Source organism: Lissotriton vulgaris, chromosome 1_2 (assembly GCF_964263255.1).
Source record: "Lissotriton vulgaris chromosome 1_2, aLisVul1.2, whole genome shotgun sequence".
NCBI classification, from domain to species: domain Eukaryota; kingdom Metazoa; phylum Chordata; class Amphibia; order Caudata; family Salamandridae; genus Lissotriton; species Lissotriton vulgaris.
In genome coordinates, this window is record NC_141686.1 from 352392443 (window position 1) to 352407462 (window position 15020).

Below are 15020 nucleotides of genomic sequence, written 5' to 3' on the forward strand. Positions count from 1 at the left end.
CGTGCAGAGTACAAGGCCCTATGGGACTGTCGGTGCATTGGGGTGTCCAGGGCAATGTGCAGAGTACGAGGAGAGTTGAATATCAGGCGTGGTCAGCAGGATGTTAGGAGAGGGCAGACCACGCCTGATATTCAACTCTCCTCAAACCGAGAACAGAGACATTTTCTGGTTTCAGACCCTTTTGTACAGTGCACAATGCCCGAAACCACTCCACAACCACAGCCCCTTCTTAGTTTCCAGGGCCCTTGCACTGGACATATTGTCCTACACACCACATCACACAGGCTCCGTCTTGTACGCAGAGGTTCTTGTAGGGTGCGCATTGCCTGTCCAAGCACCCGCAGCCCATGCCTTACACCTACAGATATTGAAATGTGCACAGTAACCAACAAACCACCACCACACAGCCATGTACCCTTCTGCGTAAAACACAGACTGTGAAATACCTGGCATAGCTGGTATTAGAACCGATTCCAGAGTTCTTCTTGCCAATGAGCCTGTGAGAGCCGTCCCACCTGCACGCAGAGTGTCCCGTCCGAGGCATGATGTGGGCGCGGATGTACTGTGGGCATCAGTACATGGTGACACTACCTTGTAATCCACGTCTGCCTCATGTACATCAGGACGCACCGGCTGCATGCGCTGGTTCCACTCTGAGCCACGCCCACCAACGGGCAATGGTTCTGGCTTTAGGTGTTCACCTGGTTCCTTCCCATCTGGAAGCACTAGATGCAAGCTGTGGTGCTGCTGTGGTTCATGCCCTGGTTCCTTGCATGGGTCCCGCTGCAGTCCATGTCCATCTGGAAGCACTCGTTGCAAGCTGTGGTGCTGCTGTGGTTCATGCCCTGGTTCCTTGCATGGGTCCCGCTGTAGTCCCTGTCCAGATGGAAGCACTCGTTGCAAGCTGTGGTGCTGCTGTGGTTCATGCCCTGGTTCCTTGCATGGGTCCCGCTGCAGTCCCTGTCCAGGTGGAAGCACTTGTTGCAAGCTGTGGTGCTGCTGTGGTTCATGCCCTGGTTCCTTGCATGGGTCCCGCTGTAGTCCCTGTCCAGATGGAAGCACTCGTTGCAAGCTGTGGTGCTGCTGTGGTTCATGCCCTGGTTCCTTGCATGGGCCCCGCTGTAGTCCCTGTTCAGATGGAAGCACTCGTTGGAAGCTGTGGTGCTGCTGTGGTTCATGCCTTGGTTCCTTGCATGGGTCCCGCTGCAGTCCCTGTCCAGCTGGAAGCACTAGATGGAAGCTGAGGTGCTGCTGTGGTTCATGCCCTGGTTCCTTGCATGGGTCCCGCTGTAGTCCCTGTCCAGATGGAAGCACTCGTTGGAAGCTGAGGTGCTGCTGTGGTTCATGCCCTGGTTCCTTGCATGGGCCCCGCTGTAGTCCCTGTCCAGATGGAAGCACTCGTTGCAAGCTGAGGTGCTGCTGTGGTTCATGCCCTGGTTCCTTGCATGGGTTCCGCTGCAGTCCCTGTCCAGCTGCAAACACTCGTTGGAAGCTGTGGGGCTGCTGTGGTTCATGCCCTGGTTCCTTGCATGGGTCCCGCTGCAGTCCCTGTCCAGCTGGAAGAACTAGATGCATGCCAAGGTCTTGCCCCCCCAGCAGTCCTGGTTGTAGGCGCAGGTCCTTCTGCTGGTCCAGCCGAGTCTGAAGCACGGGCCCTATATGTTGGTCCTTCTGCGAGTCATGGACCCCTGGAGATGGTGGCTTTATTAAATGGCTGTCTTGTGGGTCCCAACTATCAACAGACAAGGGCTCTTGCTTCAAGGGTTCATCTAACTCCGGCTCACTTGAAAACACTGGTGGTAAGCCGGGGGCCCGCATTGGGTCATGACTATCAGGAAAGACTTGTAGACTTGGGCTAGGCACCCCTGGGCTCGCTGGACGAGCAGTTGGAAGGGACCTGGGGAAGCTACAATCTCTGACGCCTGCTGGACTCACTGCCTCCAAAGACACTGCACCGCCTTCTAGGAAATCTCGACCCTTTTCTACCCAGATTTTTTCCATAAGATGTGCAACTCGAAAAGGGACCTCTCCCACTGAATTGTGCAAGTTATCGAGTTTGGCTTCCAGCCGCTCTAGCATGGCCAACATTACCAGAGTGGGAGGGTGCCCCACATGGGACTCTGGATTAGGACCACTGTGCGCATCGGAGGTCATGTTAGGGGGGGTGCGAGTCCTGCTTACAGTTGTGCTGTAGTTGTTCACATCCTTCTCCAAAGCATTTATGAGGATGCTTTCTTGGCAGGACCCAAAAAGCAGAGTGTCTGGCATTGGTAGCTTTCCAAACTCTTCCTGGGCAGTCCATCCACAGATCTGGAAACCCAGGTTGTTGGCGCCTCCAGGCCTGTGGAGATCTTCAGGTCGTGGTCTTGCAGCAGAGAAGTTATGACTTGGAAAGGCTGCAAGTGTTCCTCTTAGACCTTCAGGTGAATTTGGGACTTTTCCATCACTTTCTGAAGCCTGCGCTCTCCACATTCTAAATGTTGATGTTCTGCGATCCAGTGTCTGCAAAGGGGATGAAAAAAAGAACAGAAACATTTTAAAATGAGAAAATCAAGGCAAAATGTTCAAAGTAACAAGGGAACGGCCAACCTATATAAAAACTCCCTTGGTTTTGTGATGCACCTCACTCCTTATACAATCTCCTCAATAGTTTAAACTGAAAACTGAGCCTTATGCTCACAATGTGTGCAACTCCCCTGCCCCTGCCGTTGCTCTGGGGCGGTTAGAACAACCCAAATACACTTTACCAACTGTAGGTTGCACCACCTAACATAAGAAGTCCATAAAGAAGTAAATATACGAATGTCCGCCCAATGTTGAGAAAAATCAGAGTTCTTTATTCTTCTTTACAATATTGACAATTGTACACCAAACAGCCAACACGTTTCATTCTATACGAAGAACTTCATCAGGGCTGTAAAACAATATTTAAAAACACATATGTAGGGCGTGGCCAAGATGGCGGCTTGAACGGACGGCGATTTCTGTGGCTCCCCGTCCCGATCCCCAATGCTGCCCTTTATATTGCGGTTTAATCCCCCCCCCCCCAGCACCACACAATCTGTCAGCCTTGCGGGGACACCCTACAACTGCTCCCCTGAGCCCAGGTCCTGACCAGCGCGATCTCCGGGCTTCCTCCAAGTGGTGGGACACTCGCTGACGAGGGCAATCGTAATGGCCGCTGACTCTGCCGAGTAACAGCGGCCGGCCGGGTTCCCTGCTGCCGACCGAGCCCACCCACGGCACATCGCCAGCCGTGCTCCCGGCCCACCTGCTTGAGGCTGGGGACCCGCGACAGCGGCGAAAGAGAGAGCACCCGCCGACGCGTCACCCCTGACGGTGGGAGGCAGAGCCCGCCGGGAGGAGCAGCACTCGAGGCCCCGGCTCCGGGCCTCTGCGGGACCCGCGGCGAAGACCTTCACGCAGCCGGCACTACGCGGGACCCCTGGCGGCTCCTGGGAGACCCGAGGAGGCAACGGGCTCAGGCCCACACGGAGGTGAGGACAGCTCGGGGCTGGTGGGAGCCGAGAGCTCGGGGGGCGCAATCGAGCCACCGGCGAAGGGCCCAGCTAGGCCCACAGACCGCAAAGCGAAGGCGGCGAGGAACGCACGCCTGAAGACAGGGCCACTGAGAGGCGAGGCAGGGAGTTGAGAGTGGAGGGGTCCTCACAAACCTCCGCCAGGCGACCAAAAAGGTGGAACTAGGGGGCCCTGCACACAATAGCGAGGGACCTGCCCATGACGCAGTGACCGTTTGCCTCGGGGACAAACAGCCCCTCACAGACTCCTCGTGGTAGGGCCCTGGGGCTATAACCACAATAGAACCTTGCCTGACTACCAACACCCTCTTGCCTGGGAAGCCAGATCTCCGTACCGGCCGCTTCACGCCGGGACCACCCATCACCGGCCACTGAGATCAGGAGGACGGAGACCTTGCCCTTGGTCGGCGCTGCCACCTACCACGATATCGGGGACAACTGCGTTGGGACACACACACACCCAAAATTCTGCCCTAGGGGCCCTGACGGGCAGGGCCACCGGTCTGACGGAAGCGCAGCGGACAGTTTGGCGGGTCTCAGGAAGAAAGGGGAACGCACGCTTCCAGAGATGCTTGCGAAAGGCAACGCCAAACACGACATAGGGCCACCCTCCCCCGAGGTCCCCAAGTCACGACCGACGCCCGCTGACAATAATGTGACAATCACTAAATCTTTCCTGGAGTCCTTGTTTAACTCCCTTAGAGACGACTTCAAAGCCCTGAAGCAAGAGGTGGCCGGAGAGGTTAGGGAGCTTAGGAGAGATGTGGAGGGCCTGGGAGAGCGCGTGGCGGCCATTGAGGAAGCGAGAAGCGAAGCGGTCGAGCAACTCCAGCAGGAGGTCTTACGGCTCAAAGATCAACAGGTGGACCTCCAGGCCTACGCGGAGGACTTAGAAAATCAGTCCCGCCGTAATAACATAAATGTCCGGGGGGGCCCATAAAAAGCAGAAGGGACGGACGTCACTGGCTTTTTACAAGATCTTTTCCGTGAGATACTGGGCGAACCCTCAGATAGACAGGGCACACAGAGTGGGGCTCCCCATGCGCTCATCTGCCCCGCCACCGGATATTTTAGCGTTCCTCCCTGATTTCCCGCTCAAAGAAAGGATTCTCCGAGAAGCTCGACGGAACCAACCCCTTCAGTACCGCTGCCACCCCATCGCCCTGTATCAGGACCTTTCTGCTATCACTCTCCAGAAGAGGAAGACATTCAGGGTGGCTACGGACTTTCTGCATCAACAAGAGGTCCCCTACTCCTGGGGACACCCGTTCCGTCTGATCTTCAAATGGAATGGGGCCCTACAACAGCTGCGTTCCCTCAAGGACACCTGCACACTACTGGGCATTGAAATGGTAGATGACGCATCGCCAGTGGGGCCCTCCCAGGAGTCCTCCCTTGGAGGCTGGTAAACGGTGGGCCGAAGACGATCCTCGGATCTACGCTCCAAGCCTGAAGCTCATCTCACAGGACAGAGCTACGGCCAATCTAGAAGTGGCCAAAGAGACATCATCCGCTGATTGACTTCTCTGACGGGGGAGGGGGGAGTATCACCGCATTGTTGCATACTAAGCGGAGGGGACGGGCAGGGGGCCACGAAGGCCGGCATTGGACATCACCCCAATAGGTATTGTTACCACAGACCTGTGTTGGACTGACAGGACTGGGACATTGTATCCACAAAGTTGGGAAGTTGGATCCGGGTGGAGGGAAGCGGGGGACTGGTCATTGGGACTGGGGGTTTTTTGGGGTTAGGGATGGAGGGAGGAACTGGAGTTTTTGGGGGGGTGGGCAGGGAGGGGTGGAAGGGGAGGGAGAGAAGCCGGTGTGTCACAGGGAATTCCACATTCTGGGCTTGTCGCCCTTTACCCTCGTTTCAGAGCACAGCGCTGTCATCCTCATACAACACCTCTCCTTTACCTGATTTGTAATGGCTAATTCTGCCTTGAAAGTGTTGACCCTAAACGTGAAGGGCTTGAACAATCACATCAAGCGGAGGGCAGTGATGTCATATCTAGAAAACTCAGGGGCGGGGATTTGTCTACTTCAGGAGACCCATTTGCTTACGAAAGATTGGCATAGGATGCGCTCCCGCGCTTTTCCACAGCAGTTTTTCTCCTCACTACCATCGAAGAAGGCGGGGGCGGCCATTCTGATTTCTAGGCACTTCAGAGGGAGGATAGGGGATAAAGTGGGGGAAATTAAGGGCAGACTCCTGGCCTACACCTTTCACATTGGCGATCAACACCTCACCATTGGTTCCTTTTACGCCCCTAACACAGGTCAAGAGCCCTTTATGAAGGGTGCCATTTCAGAGGCGCTTCAGTCACCCGACGCCCTCTTGCTCCTTGGGGGGGGGATCTCAACCTAGTGTTGGACACTCATATGGATAGGTCCGGCCACAGATATGGGGACACGGGCGCCCTTTCCAGTGCAGGTAAGGCTTGGTTACAGGAGCGGGGCTGGGTGGATTTGTGGAGGGCTAAGCACCCTACTGCGTCCCAATTCACTTTCAACTCCCATGTGCACCGCACTTACACCAGGCTCGACTACTTCCTAGGATCCTCCGATCTGGCCACTTCCCTCGCTGACGTCAGCATTGTCCCTGCCGCCCTCTCCGATCATGATGCCGTGGAGATTTTGCTTGAGCTTCCTAGCCCTAGTCGCCCCCCCAGGGGCGTGGAGACTACGCAAGACTCTGTTACAACGCCCAGAGGTAACTAAACAAATCCGTTCATGTATCACAGATTACTTAACCATTAATGCCACACCGGAGACGCCAATCACGGCTCTGTGGGGAGCGCTGAAATCGGTGGTCCGTGGCGACCTCATTGCCATAGCGGCAGCAGAGGCTAAGGCTCGTAAAGCGAAGCGAGAGGACCTCTCTGCCCAGGTCTCTGAACTCGAGAGAGTTCACAGTCGGACCGGGGCTCCACGGGTGTGGAAACAATTGAAGGCCGCCAGTGCCCAATTAGCCAGCCTAGATACCGACAGGGCTGAATTCGCGGTTCTCCGACTGCGCCACTCGTACTACATCGGGGGGAATAAAACAGGCCGACTTCTGGCCAGCGCGCTGAAAGCCAAGTCACAACACTTGAAGATTTCCGGCCTTCGAGACGACAATGGTGTGGCAGTTGAGGGGGGAGACAAAGATCGCGGAAACATTCAGAGACTTTTATGCCTCACTATACCATGCTGATAACGCCCCGAGCGGGGATATTGACCGCTATTTGGAGACAGTGGAGATTACCGCACTCTCCCCGGGAACGGTGGATACCCTGGAGGCCTCCATCTGTCAGACTCCACACTGCAGGATCCGGCTGATGCACATAAACTCCACCTCCCGATCTCACCAACACACTGGCCAAAAAACACAATGGGTTCGAGCGATAGGGCGAGGGAAAAAACAGGAGACCAAGGAAGGGAAAGGAAGGGGGCTGCTGGGAAGGGATAGCTGAAAGACAAGAAAAACAGTGCACAGGTTAGAACTGTCTACTTCGAACCCCTGTCTCTCTACCTCTTTTAGTACTTATTGAAAAGGGTTCACCTTTCTAGAATCAATGCTCTTTTCCTCCTCCCTGTATATCCTGGGTGTGTATAACCTCCTCCCTGTATAAAGGTGTGTTTGTGTCTGCACCGATTTCCTAAGGAAGGTAAACAACAATTAGTTCTAAATCACCCCCTCACTTGGAAGGTGTAAACTGTTGGTATCGAGGCAGCACCTACCCCTCCTTAAAAAGAGGGTGTCTTTAAATAAACGTGTAACTTCCACCAAATACGTGTAGTCAAATCCAACCAAAGTTATGCTCTTCCAGAGAGTACATAAGTGATGCCCATAAATACAATGTTCTCCTTGAGGAATACGGCAAGACGTAGCCTCCTACTACTGTCTTCCGCTTCCTTCCAAATATCTCCAATTGTCTTCAAATATCCCCGGTCTCCCAACACGGCAAGATGTAGGCCTTCCCACTATCTTCCGCTTGGAGAATGAACACAAAGACACTAGTGCCGTACTTCGTAGCGGCAGTGCGCAGAGGCTAGCCCCACTACACTCCGCTCTCCGGCGAGAACACACACAAAAAGAATTCCAATATCAGTTTAAGCAAACAGCTATTTCTTTCTCAGCATCACTGTTTAAACTTCACTACAGCGCGTTAAACATCACGCGCTGCGTGTTAACTCACAGTACCAAAGGCGCTTCTACTTTCAGATCGCTCTTCCTCTGAGGTTCTTCTCCCAGTTTCCAGTCCCGATGAGGAGTGGCCAGAACGACCGGCAGGAGAACAAACAAAGATACGGGAAACTCCTTCCCCGCTTTCACTGGCAGATGAACAAAACCCTCTGCAAGTTTTGCGCGTTCCAAAATCACTCGCGCTGGAGCCAGCAAACTAAACTAACAAAACTTCTCTGAACACGATCCCAAGAGAAGCCAGGAAACAAAGTCTGGATAGAAACAAAGCGCACTGTAGGTCACAAAATTACTAACAGGAAGCAATGGGTCCACCTGACTTTTATAGTACCCCGCCCCCTGTATAGGCATTATGGGAGTTGTAGTTCCTAGACTTCAGGTAGCCGCCTTGGTAGATCCTGACACCATCTGCCTGGAGGAGGTGCTGGCAGCTATCTCTCGCCTCCGCCCTCTTAAATCTCCGGGGCCTGACGGTTTTTCGGCCGGTTTGTATAAGATCTTCAGCTCACTACTTGCTCCTATCCTGACCAGCTCTTCAATTCCTTCACCGGCCCGGGTTCCATCCCCCCCTGTATGCTGACGGCCGAAATTGTGGTGTTGCCTAAGCCCGGCAAAGATCCCACACACTGCTCGGCATTTCGCCCCATTTCTCTTCTCAATTAAGACCTGAACCGTGTCTGCCCGGGATTCTGGAACCCGACCAATCAGGCTTTGTCCCGAGCCGCCAAAGTAGCGATAACACCAAACGGATCCTACATTTGGTCGACAAGGCCCAGTTCCAGCAATCGGACTCGGCTCTTGTCGCAAGCGACACAGAAAAAGCGTTTGACCGTGTCGATTGGAACTTTTTACAGCGGGTGCTAGCCCGCTTTCGGCTCGGGGATCGCTTCCAATCCTGGATTGCGAGTTGTTACCATCTCCCCTCCTCACGGGTCCGCTTGGGCGGCTACCGTTCTAGCCCCTTCGAAATACAAAGAGGCACAAGGCAAGGGTGCCCACTCTCACCCCTTTTATTTGCCCTTTACGTCAAGCCTCTGGCGCAAAAAATTCGCGATAACCCCAATATTCACAGCATCACTTTTGGCGGGGAGCCACACACGATCGGCCTATACGCCGACGATATTATTGCCGCCCTCGATAACCCGGAACACTCTATCCCTGCTTATTTGGAGGAGATTGACACCTTTGGCGCCATATCTAGCTTTAAAATTAACAGGGGGAAGTCGCTGATCTTGCCCCTGTGCAGGAACGCCTGAGCTCTAGGCGATGCGCCATCATATGGCGGAGGTCTGCAGACGACAACACAACTCCCTTATTTGGGCATCATGCTCACCTCCTCCACGGAATCAACGGTTTCCCTCAATTACGACACCCTCTCCTCCCGAATTCGAGCTGACCTCGTGCAGTGGTCTAAACAACCGCTCTCTTTGCTGGGCCGTGTCGCGGCAGTGAAAATGTCGGCACTGCCCTGGATTTTGTATATCTTCCAGACCATTCTGGTAACTCCTCCAGCTAGGGCTATCGCACATCTCCAGACTGCCTTTCACCATTTTATCTGGCGGGGAAAGCGCCCGCGCCTACACAAACAACTGGCATATCGCGGTGTCGATGAAGGCGGCCTCGGGATCCCCAATCTCCACCAGTACTTCTAAGCCTCCCAACTCCGTTATCTGGTGGAGTGGTATAGGCCGGAATCTGAAAAGAGATGGCTATTTCAAGACAGGGCGATGGCCCAGACGTCCCTTTGGAAAGTCCCGTACATCCGCCGCCAAGACCGACCGAAATACCTCCAGAAATCTCCTATCACTTGCACTATCTTACGCGTGTGGGACGTGGTTGCAATTAAGAGAAAATTGACAACTTTTCCCTCCCCGCTCACCCCCCTTCTGGACAACCCCGAATTCCCACCGGGCACTGACCCCCGCGCCTTTTTGCAATGGCGAGGCACGAGCTGCAGGTCGGCGGGCCATCTCTTCGACCCGCAGGGTTTTCTCCCTCTCTCCGAACTGTCAAAGGGTTATGATGTTGTCTCTCACCACTTGTTTCAGTACTTTCAAATCAGGCACTGGCTCACGTACCCGGATTATGCTCCCCTGGTGAGCAGGCATATGACAAATTTTGAGCGGTGGCTGGTGACGAGAGAAACCGACAAACATCTTATATAGGACCTCTACGAGATGCTCACACCCCCAACCGCCTTGGGTCGAGTGGCGGACAGCGACGCTGGGAGACGGAATTGGTGAGAACATTGTCGGCCCAGGAATGGAGCTCCATATACTTTAGGGCCTCTCACACTACACGTAACACAGCGGGCAGAGAGGCGGCGGTGAAGCTAGCCCTTTACTGGCACCTTACTCCTGTTAGGCTCAACAAGGGGAACCCGGCTCGTAGTGCGCTCTGCTGGAGAGGCTGCGGGGAACAGGGCACCATGACTCATCTCCTCTGGGACTGTCGGGAGGTCAAAAAAACTGGACTGCAGTCTTAAATGATATAGATAAGACTTTCGATACCGAGATCCCACGCTTCCCTGCCTATGCTATCTTAGGCCTTCCCAACGCGCTCGCCTTCCCCTTGAAGTCAATCCGAGGGCGCCAGATGGGAATTGCGATGCAGGCAGCAACACAACACATTCTGTCACTCTGGGGATCCTCCACCAAGCCCACCCACACGGGATGGCTGCATAAACTCTGGTTTACGCTAGACATGGAGCGCATTCAAGCTATACTCACACAGTCCGCAAACACGTTTCGGAAAGTGTGGCTGCCATTGCTGTCCCTCCTCTCCAGCGAATTCAACGAGATCACGTGTCCCAGGTATCTCCGCTTACTGCGCCTCACAGAAATCCCTGAAGATCCTCCATGACCTCCTGATGGGACAAACTATACCCCTTACGGGTGGTTTAACGTTTGTTTCTCAATTTTGGCACACCGGCTGGGGTGGGGGGGGGGGGTGGGGGGGGGGGGGGGGGGGGGAGTTGGAGGGTCTTGTTTTCAAAGTTTTGCGTCTCTGCTATACTTGGCATATATGAGTTGTGCAGCTCATCCATAACCTGGCTCATGTACCTTGCTTGCAACTCGATTTGTGGAGAAGCCTTATATGTCTGTACCCGATGCTTCCTTTACATGATGCCTTTCTACTGCGATGCATTGTCTGTCATTGTTTTTGAAACCAATAAAACAAATTTTAAATTAAAAACACATATGTAATACAATATAATGAAATGCATATTTTTATACAAATAATTCATTGTATACAAACAATTAATAGCATAGCCTAGAAAATAGGAGGCTATGCTATTAATTGTTTGTATACAATGAATTATATGTATAAAAATATGCATTTCATTATATTGTATTACATATGTGTTTTAAATATTGTTTTACAGCCCTGATGAAATTCTTCGTATAGAACGAAACGTGTTGGCTGTTTGGTGTACAATTGTCAATATTGTAAAGAAGAATAAAGAACTCTGATTTTTCTCAACATTGGACGGACATTTGTATATTTACTTCTTTATGGACTTCTTATGTTAGCTGGTGCAACCTACAGTTGGTAAAGTCATGGCAAAATGTTTCATCCAGTCTAATGCAGCTCCCGAAGTTCTACACTTAAGTTATAAAAATAAAGACTGATCACTTTCCGTATTCATACAGCTAAAATGTGAAACCGTGGTTCAAACATAGAACAGTTTAAGAGTGGAACCACCAGCTCTCGAACAACCACCTCTCAGCGATACCATTGGCAGAATTCAAAACGTTGGGGCCAAACGTGTTGACAAGTCTGGACAGACGAGAGCGCAGACAGGTAGGGAGGGAATCAAAACAGGTAACTGGAAGAACTTGTGATGGGCAGGCATCATTAGCATGGCTACTCGTCTAGGTTTAGAGGGGCTTGTGGTGGCACTGTGAACTAGCTGGCCTAAAGGAAAACACATCCTGCGGGAGTGCTTGTAATCAGTCTGGCACCATTCCAAGAGTTAAGCCATCCACAAACGTGCAGTTCCTACCGTAGAGTGGAAACTATATGGCAAAGTCATGGTTGGAGTAAGGTAAGAGCCTGGTGTTCCCTCTAAATGAACATTACCAGGCAGGCTTGTGGTGGCTCTTTAAAGCACCAGTGACAAATCAAGAATTTTATAATCTTTCCTAAAGGTGAAAATGCTCTGCTCGGAATGGATTTCTATTAAGGACATAAAGTTTCCTTCCAGCTGGTGGGTTTCTTTTTTTGTTTAGGACATTTCCTGCCTCTCAGACGTACTTCCATTGGTTGACCTGGGACTTCCATTGTTTCAGTCTGCAAACAGTGGTCAGCTCCATGCTCCAGACAGGCAAAATGTGCACTAGGCACTATTGAGAAGGTCCTTGCTGGGATAATCTTGTGTCACCTAGATACTTAAATTGGTATTGAGTGACATCGTGTGGCGTTGGAAACTGATTTTGGAAAATAACATTCCCTCGTTGATCTGGTTTTGTCAGCTCTTAAAAGCTCTTCAGATGCTGCATAACACATGCTGGGCAATGAGGCTCTACCATGACCAAGCACAGATTAAGAATCCTTTTGCCCAGTCACTCGTACACAGTGGGATGTTTTCAATGTTTATTGAACCAACGTGATTCTTGTGTAGAGTATATGTGCTGCAATAATCAATAGACAGAAGCAAATGAAAGTTATTAGAAGTATTAGGACAGTGAACAGAATGAAAAGTTCCACCATCGTGCTAAAACTATTTATACAAGCAAGCAAATAAAGCAATATAGAAATCTGGCGTACTCCGACTATGCAGTCCTTAACCGGAGTGTGTGTGTTCTGCCAAGAATCCACGCACTGGATGATCCAACCCTTGTTGCCTGAAGGGAAAGAATGGAGGTCTCCATCGTGGTCATGAGCAGGACATCCCTTGCAGAGATATCAGCAGGCTGCTGGGCCGAAGCATCAGCATGTAGAGACCTCGCCAATGACGGCAAATCGCTCTTCTTACAACACTAGGAAACGGATGTTTATTCATAATGTAAAGCATCCTTGCGAGTCCTGTGCAAGACAGCGTTGTTATGGTCTACAGATAGCTATGTCACCCATGAATGAAAAATAGAACAGTTGCACAATGTATGTCGGGCCTTGGTTTTCAAGGAGTCGTGATAATCTTAAGCAAAGTGGACGCTGTAAGCAAAGAGGTTTCAAAGAAACAAATCCAACATTGTCACACACGCAAATGTGTGTAAAAGGTTATTGTGTGAAAGGGAAGGCAACTTAAGAAATATGTTCATGATGAAAGACAGCATCGTTTCTATGTGAGCCTAAGAACTTTGCAGAAATGCTTGGGTAGGGTCCATTTACTTCCCAACACTGACCCTTTGTTACAAGACACATAATCGCTCTTGCATCCCGCAATCAATGACCTTACACAAGGCACCAAAGCACTCTTGCATCCCACTATCAATGCCTTTATACAAGACACCAAAGCACTCTTGCATCCCACTATCAATGCCTTTATACAAGACACCAAAGCACTCTTGCATCCCACTATCAATGCCTTTATACAAGACACCAAAGCACTCTTGCATCCACTATCAATGCCTTTATACAAGACACCAAAGCACTCTTGCATCCACTATCAATGCCTTTATACAAGACACCAAAGCACTCTTGCATCCCACTATCAATGACCTTACACCAGGCACCAAAGCACTCTTGCATCCCACTATCAATGACCTTCTACAAGACACCAAAGCACTCTTGCATCCCACTATCAATGCCTTTATACAAGACACCAAAGCACTCTTGCATCCCAATATCAATGCCTTTATACAAGACACCAAAGCACTCTTGCATCCCACTATCAATGACCTTCTACAAGACACCAAAGCACTCTTGCATCCCACTATCAATGACCTTCTACAAGACCACAGCAAGTGAAACTATTTTTCCTTTTTTTAAAGAAGATATCTCTAGTGATTTCGCACCTTCCTCAGTTCCCTTAACCCCTTGGACGCTCATGACGAGCTCAGCTCGTCATGAACAATGGGAATAAAGCAAAGCCAGCACAGGAGGAAAATAACACTAGCATCGATGGTGTTAAGGGCACATCCAGATCAAAGAGCTAGGCTGTTGCTGAACGGAGACCTTGTACTCAAGGGCAGAGATCTCGAGGTCTGACAACCACTTTCCCCACTATAACCAGTGCTCTTCCCAGGAGTGGATTCTCCAGCGTACATATTTGCCCTTGGAATAAATTTGGAGATCTTACCCGGACAAGGTCTCTGAAACCCCTATTAGCCTTGTCCGCCCAATCACATAAAGTCAAAGGAAGCTAACTATGGCATAGTACTAGAGCATAAAGACTAAGCCTAAGAGATTTTTTGGAAATTATGATCACTTTTATAAGTTTAAATAATTGAAAATATTAACGAAGATTTTCAGAAACTTCATAAAATAGACGTGCGTTAGTGAAGATCCTCCCAAAGACAGAAACGTATTCACCGTGGATGTGACAGCAAAGTAACTCATCTAACATTTCCAGAGTTTATTGAAAGGACGACTGAGTGACAGCAAGGAGAAATCCATCTATTATGACCAGAGGTTACTTAATACGGCTGAGTGACAGCGAGGATAAACCAATCTAACATTACCAGAGGTTACGGACAGAATGGCTGAGTGAAAGCAAGAACAAACCTATCAAACATGACCCAAGGTAACTTAAAAGGATGGCTGAATGACAGCAAGGATAAACGCATCTGACATGACCAGAAGTTACTAAAAGGACAGCAGAGTGACAGTGAGGAAAACCCATCTAACATGGCCAGAGTTTTCTGAAAGGACAAATAAGTGGCAGCAATGATAAATTGGAATCCCAGGTGAAGAGCATGTTGTTGATTGAAGTCACTCATTTCCAACATAAGCTACTGTTTTGGCCCTTGGTAGCTCTAGTTGTACCTCCCCATGCGATGATCCACTGCAAGATTTCTGCCATTGCTATGGTGGGTTGCGTGCCGTCTGTAGAAATATGTATTTGCCGTCGGACATCCCAACCTTTCATTGTATTGCTGCCGATAAGAGGGCTGCCATTGAGTTGAGTAATGATCACCCGTCTTGTTTCAAAACCCTGAGTCGCTCGTTCTGAGTCCCACGGGAATTAAATTGCTGTGTCATATTCCTCGTCTCATGCTCCTTGCAGAGGCATAGCTATCAGTGGGACAGCAGGTACAGTGCCACTGGGACCCAAAGCGGGTAGATGGGCCTGAATTATGATTCTGACACAAGCCCATTCTTGCGAGGGGTGGAGCACCCTTTCTTTACCA

At 50.9% G+C, this 15020-nt stretch overlaps 1 protein-coding gene across 1 annotated transcript in view; it reads right to left on the bottom strand.

Moving 5' to 3' along the window:
- LOC147736785 (uncharacterized) overlaps positions 1-15020 on the bottom strand; it is a 53121-nt gene that overhangs the window by 23533 nt on the left and 14568 nt on the right. The window contains exon 2 of the mRNA XM_086953483.1: positions 447-2502. Coding sequence (XP_086809609.1) covers positions 447-2472 — 2026 coding nt within the window. The 5' untranslated portion in view covers positions 2473-2502. The remainder of the gene's footprint in view (positions 1-446; positions 2503-15020) is intronic.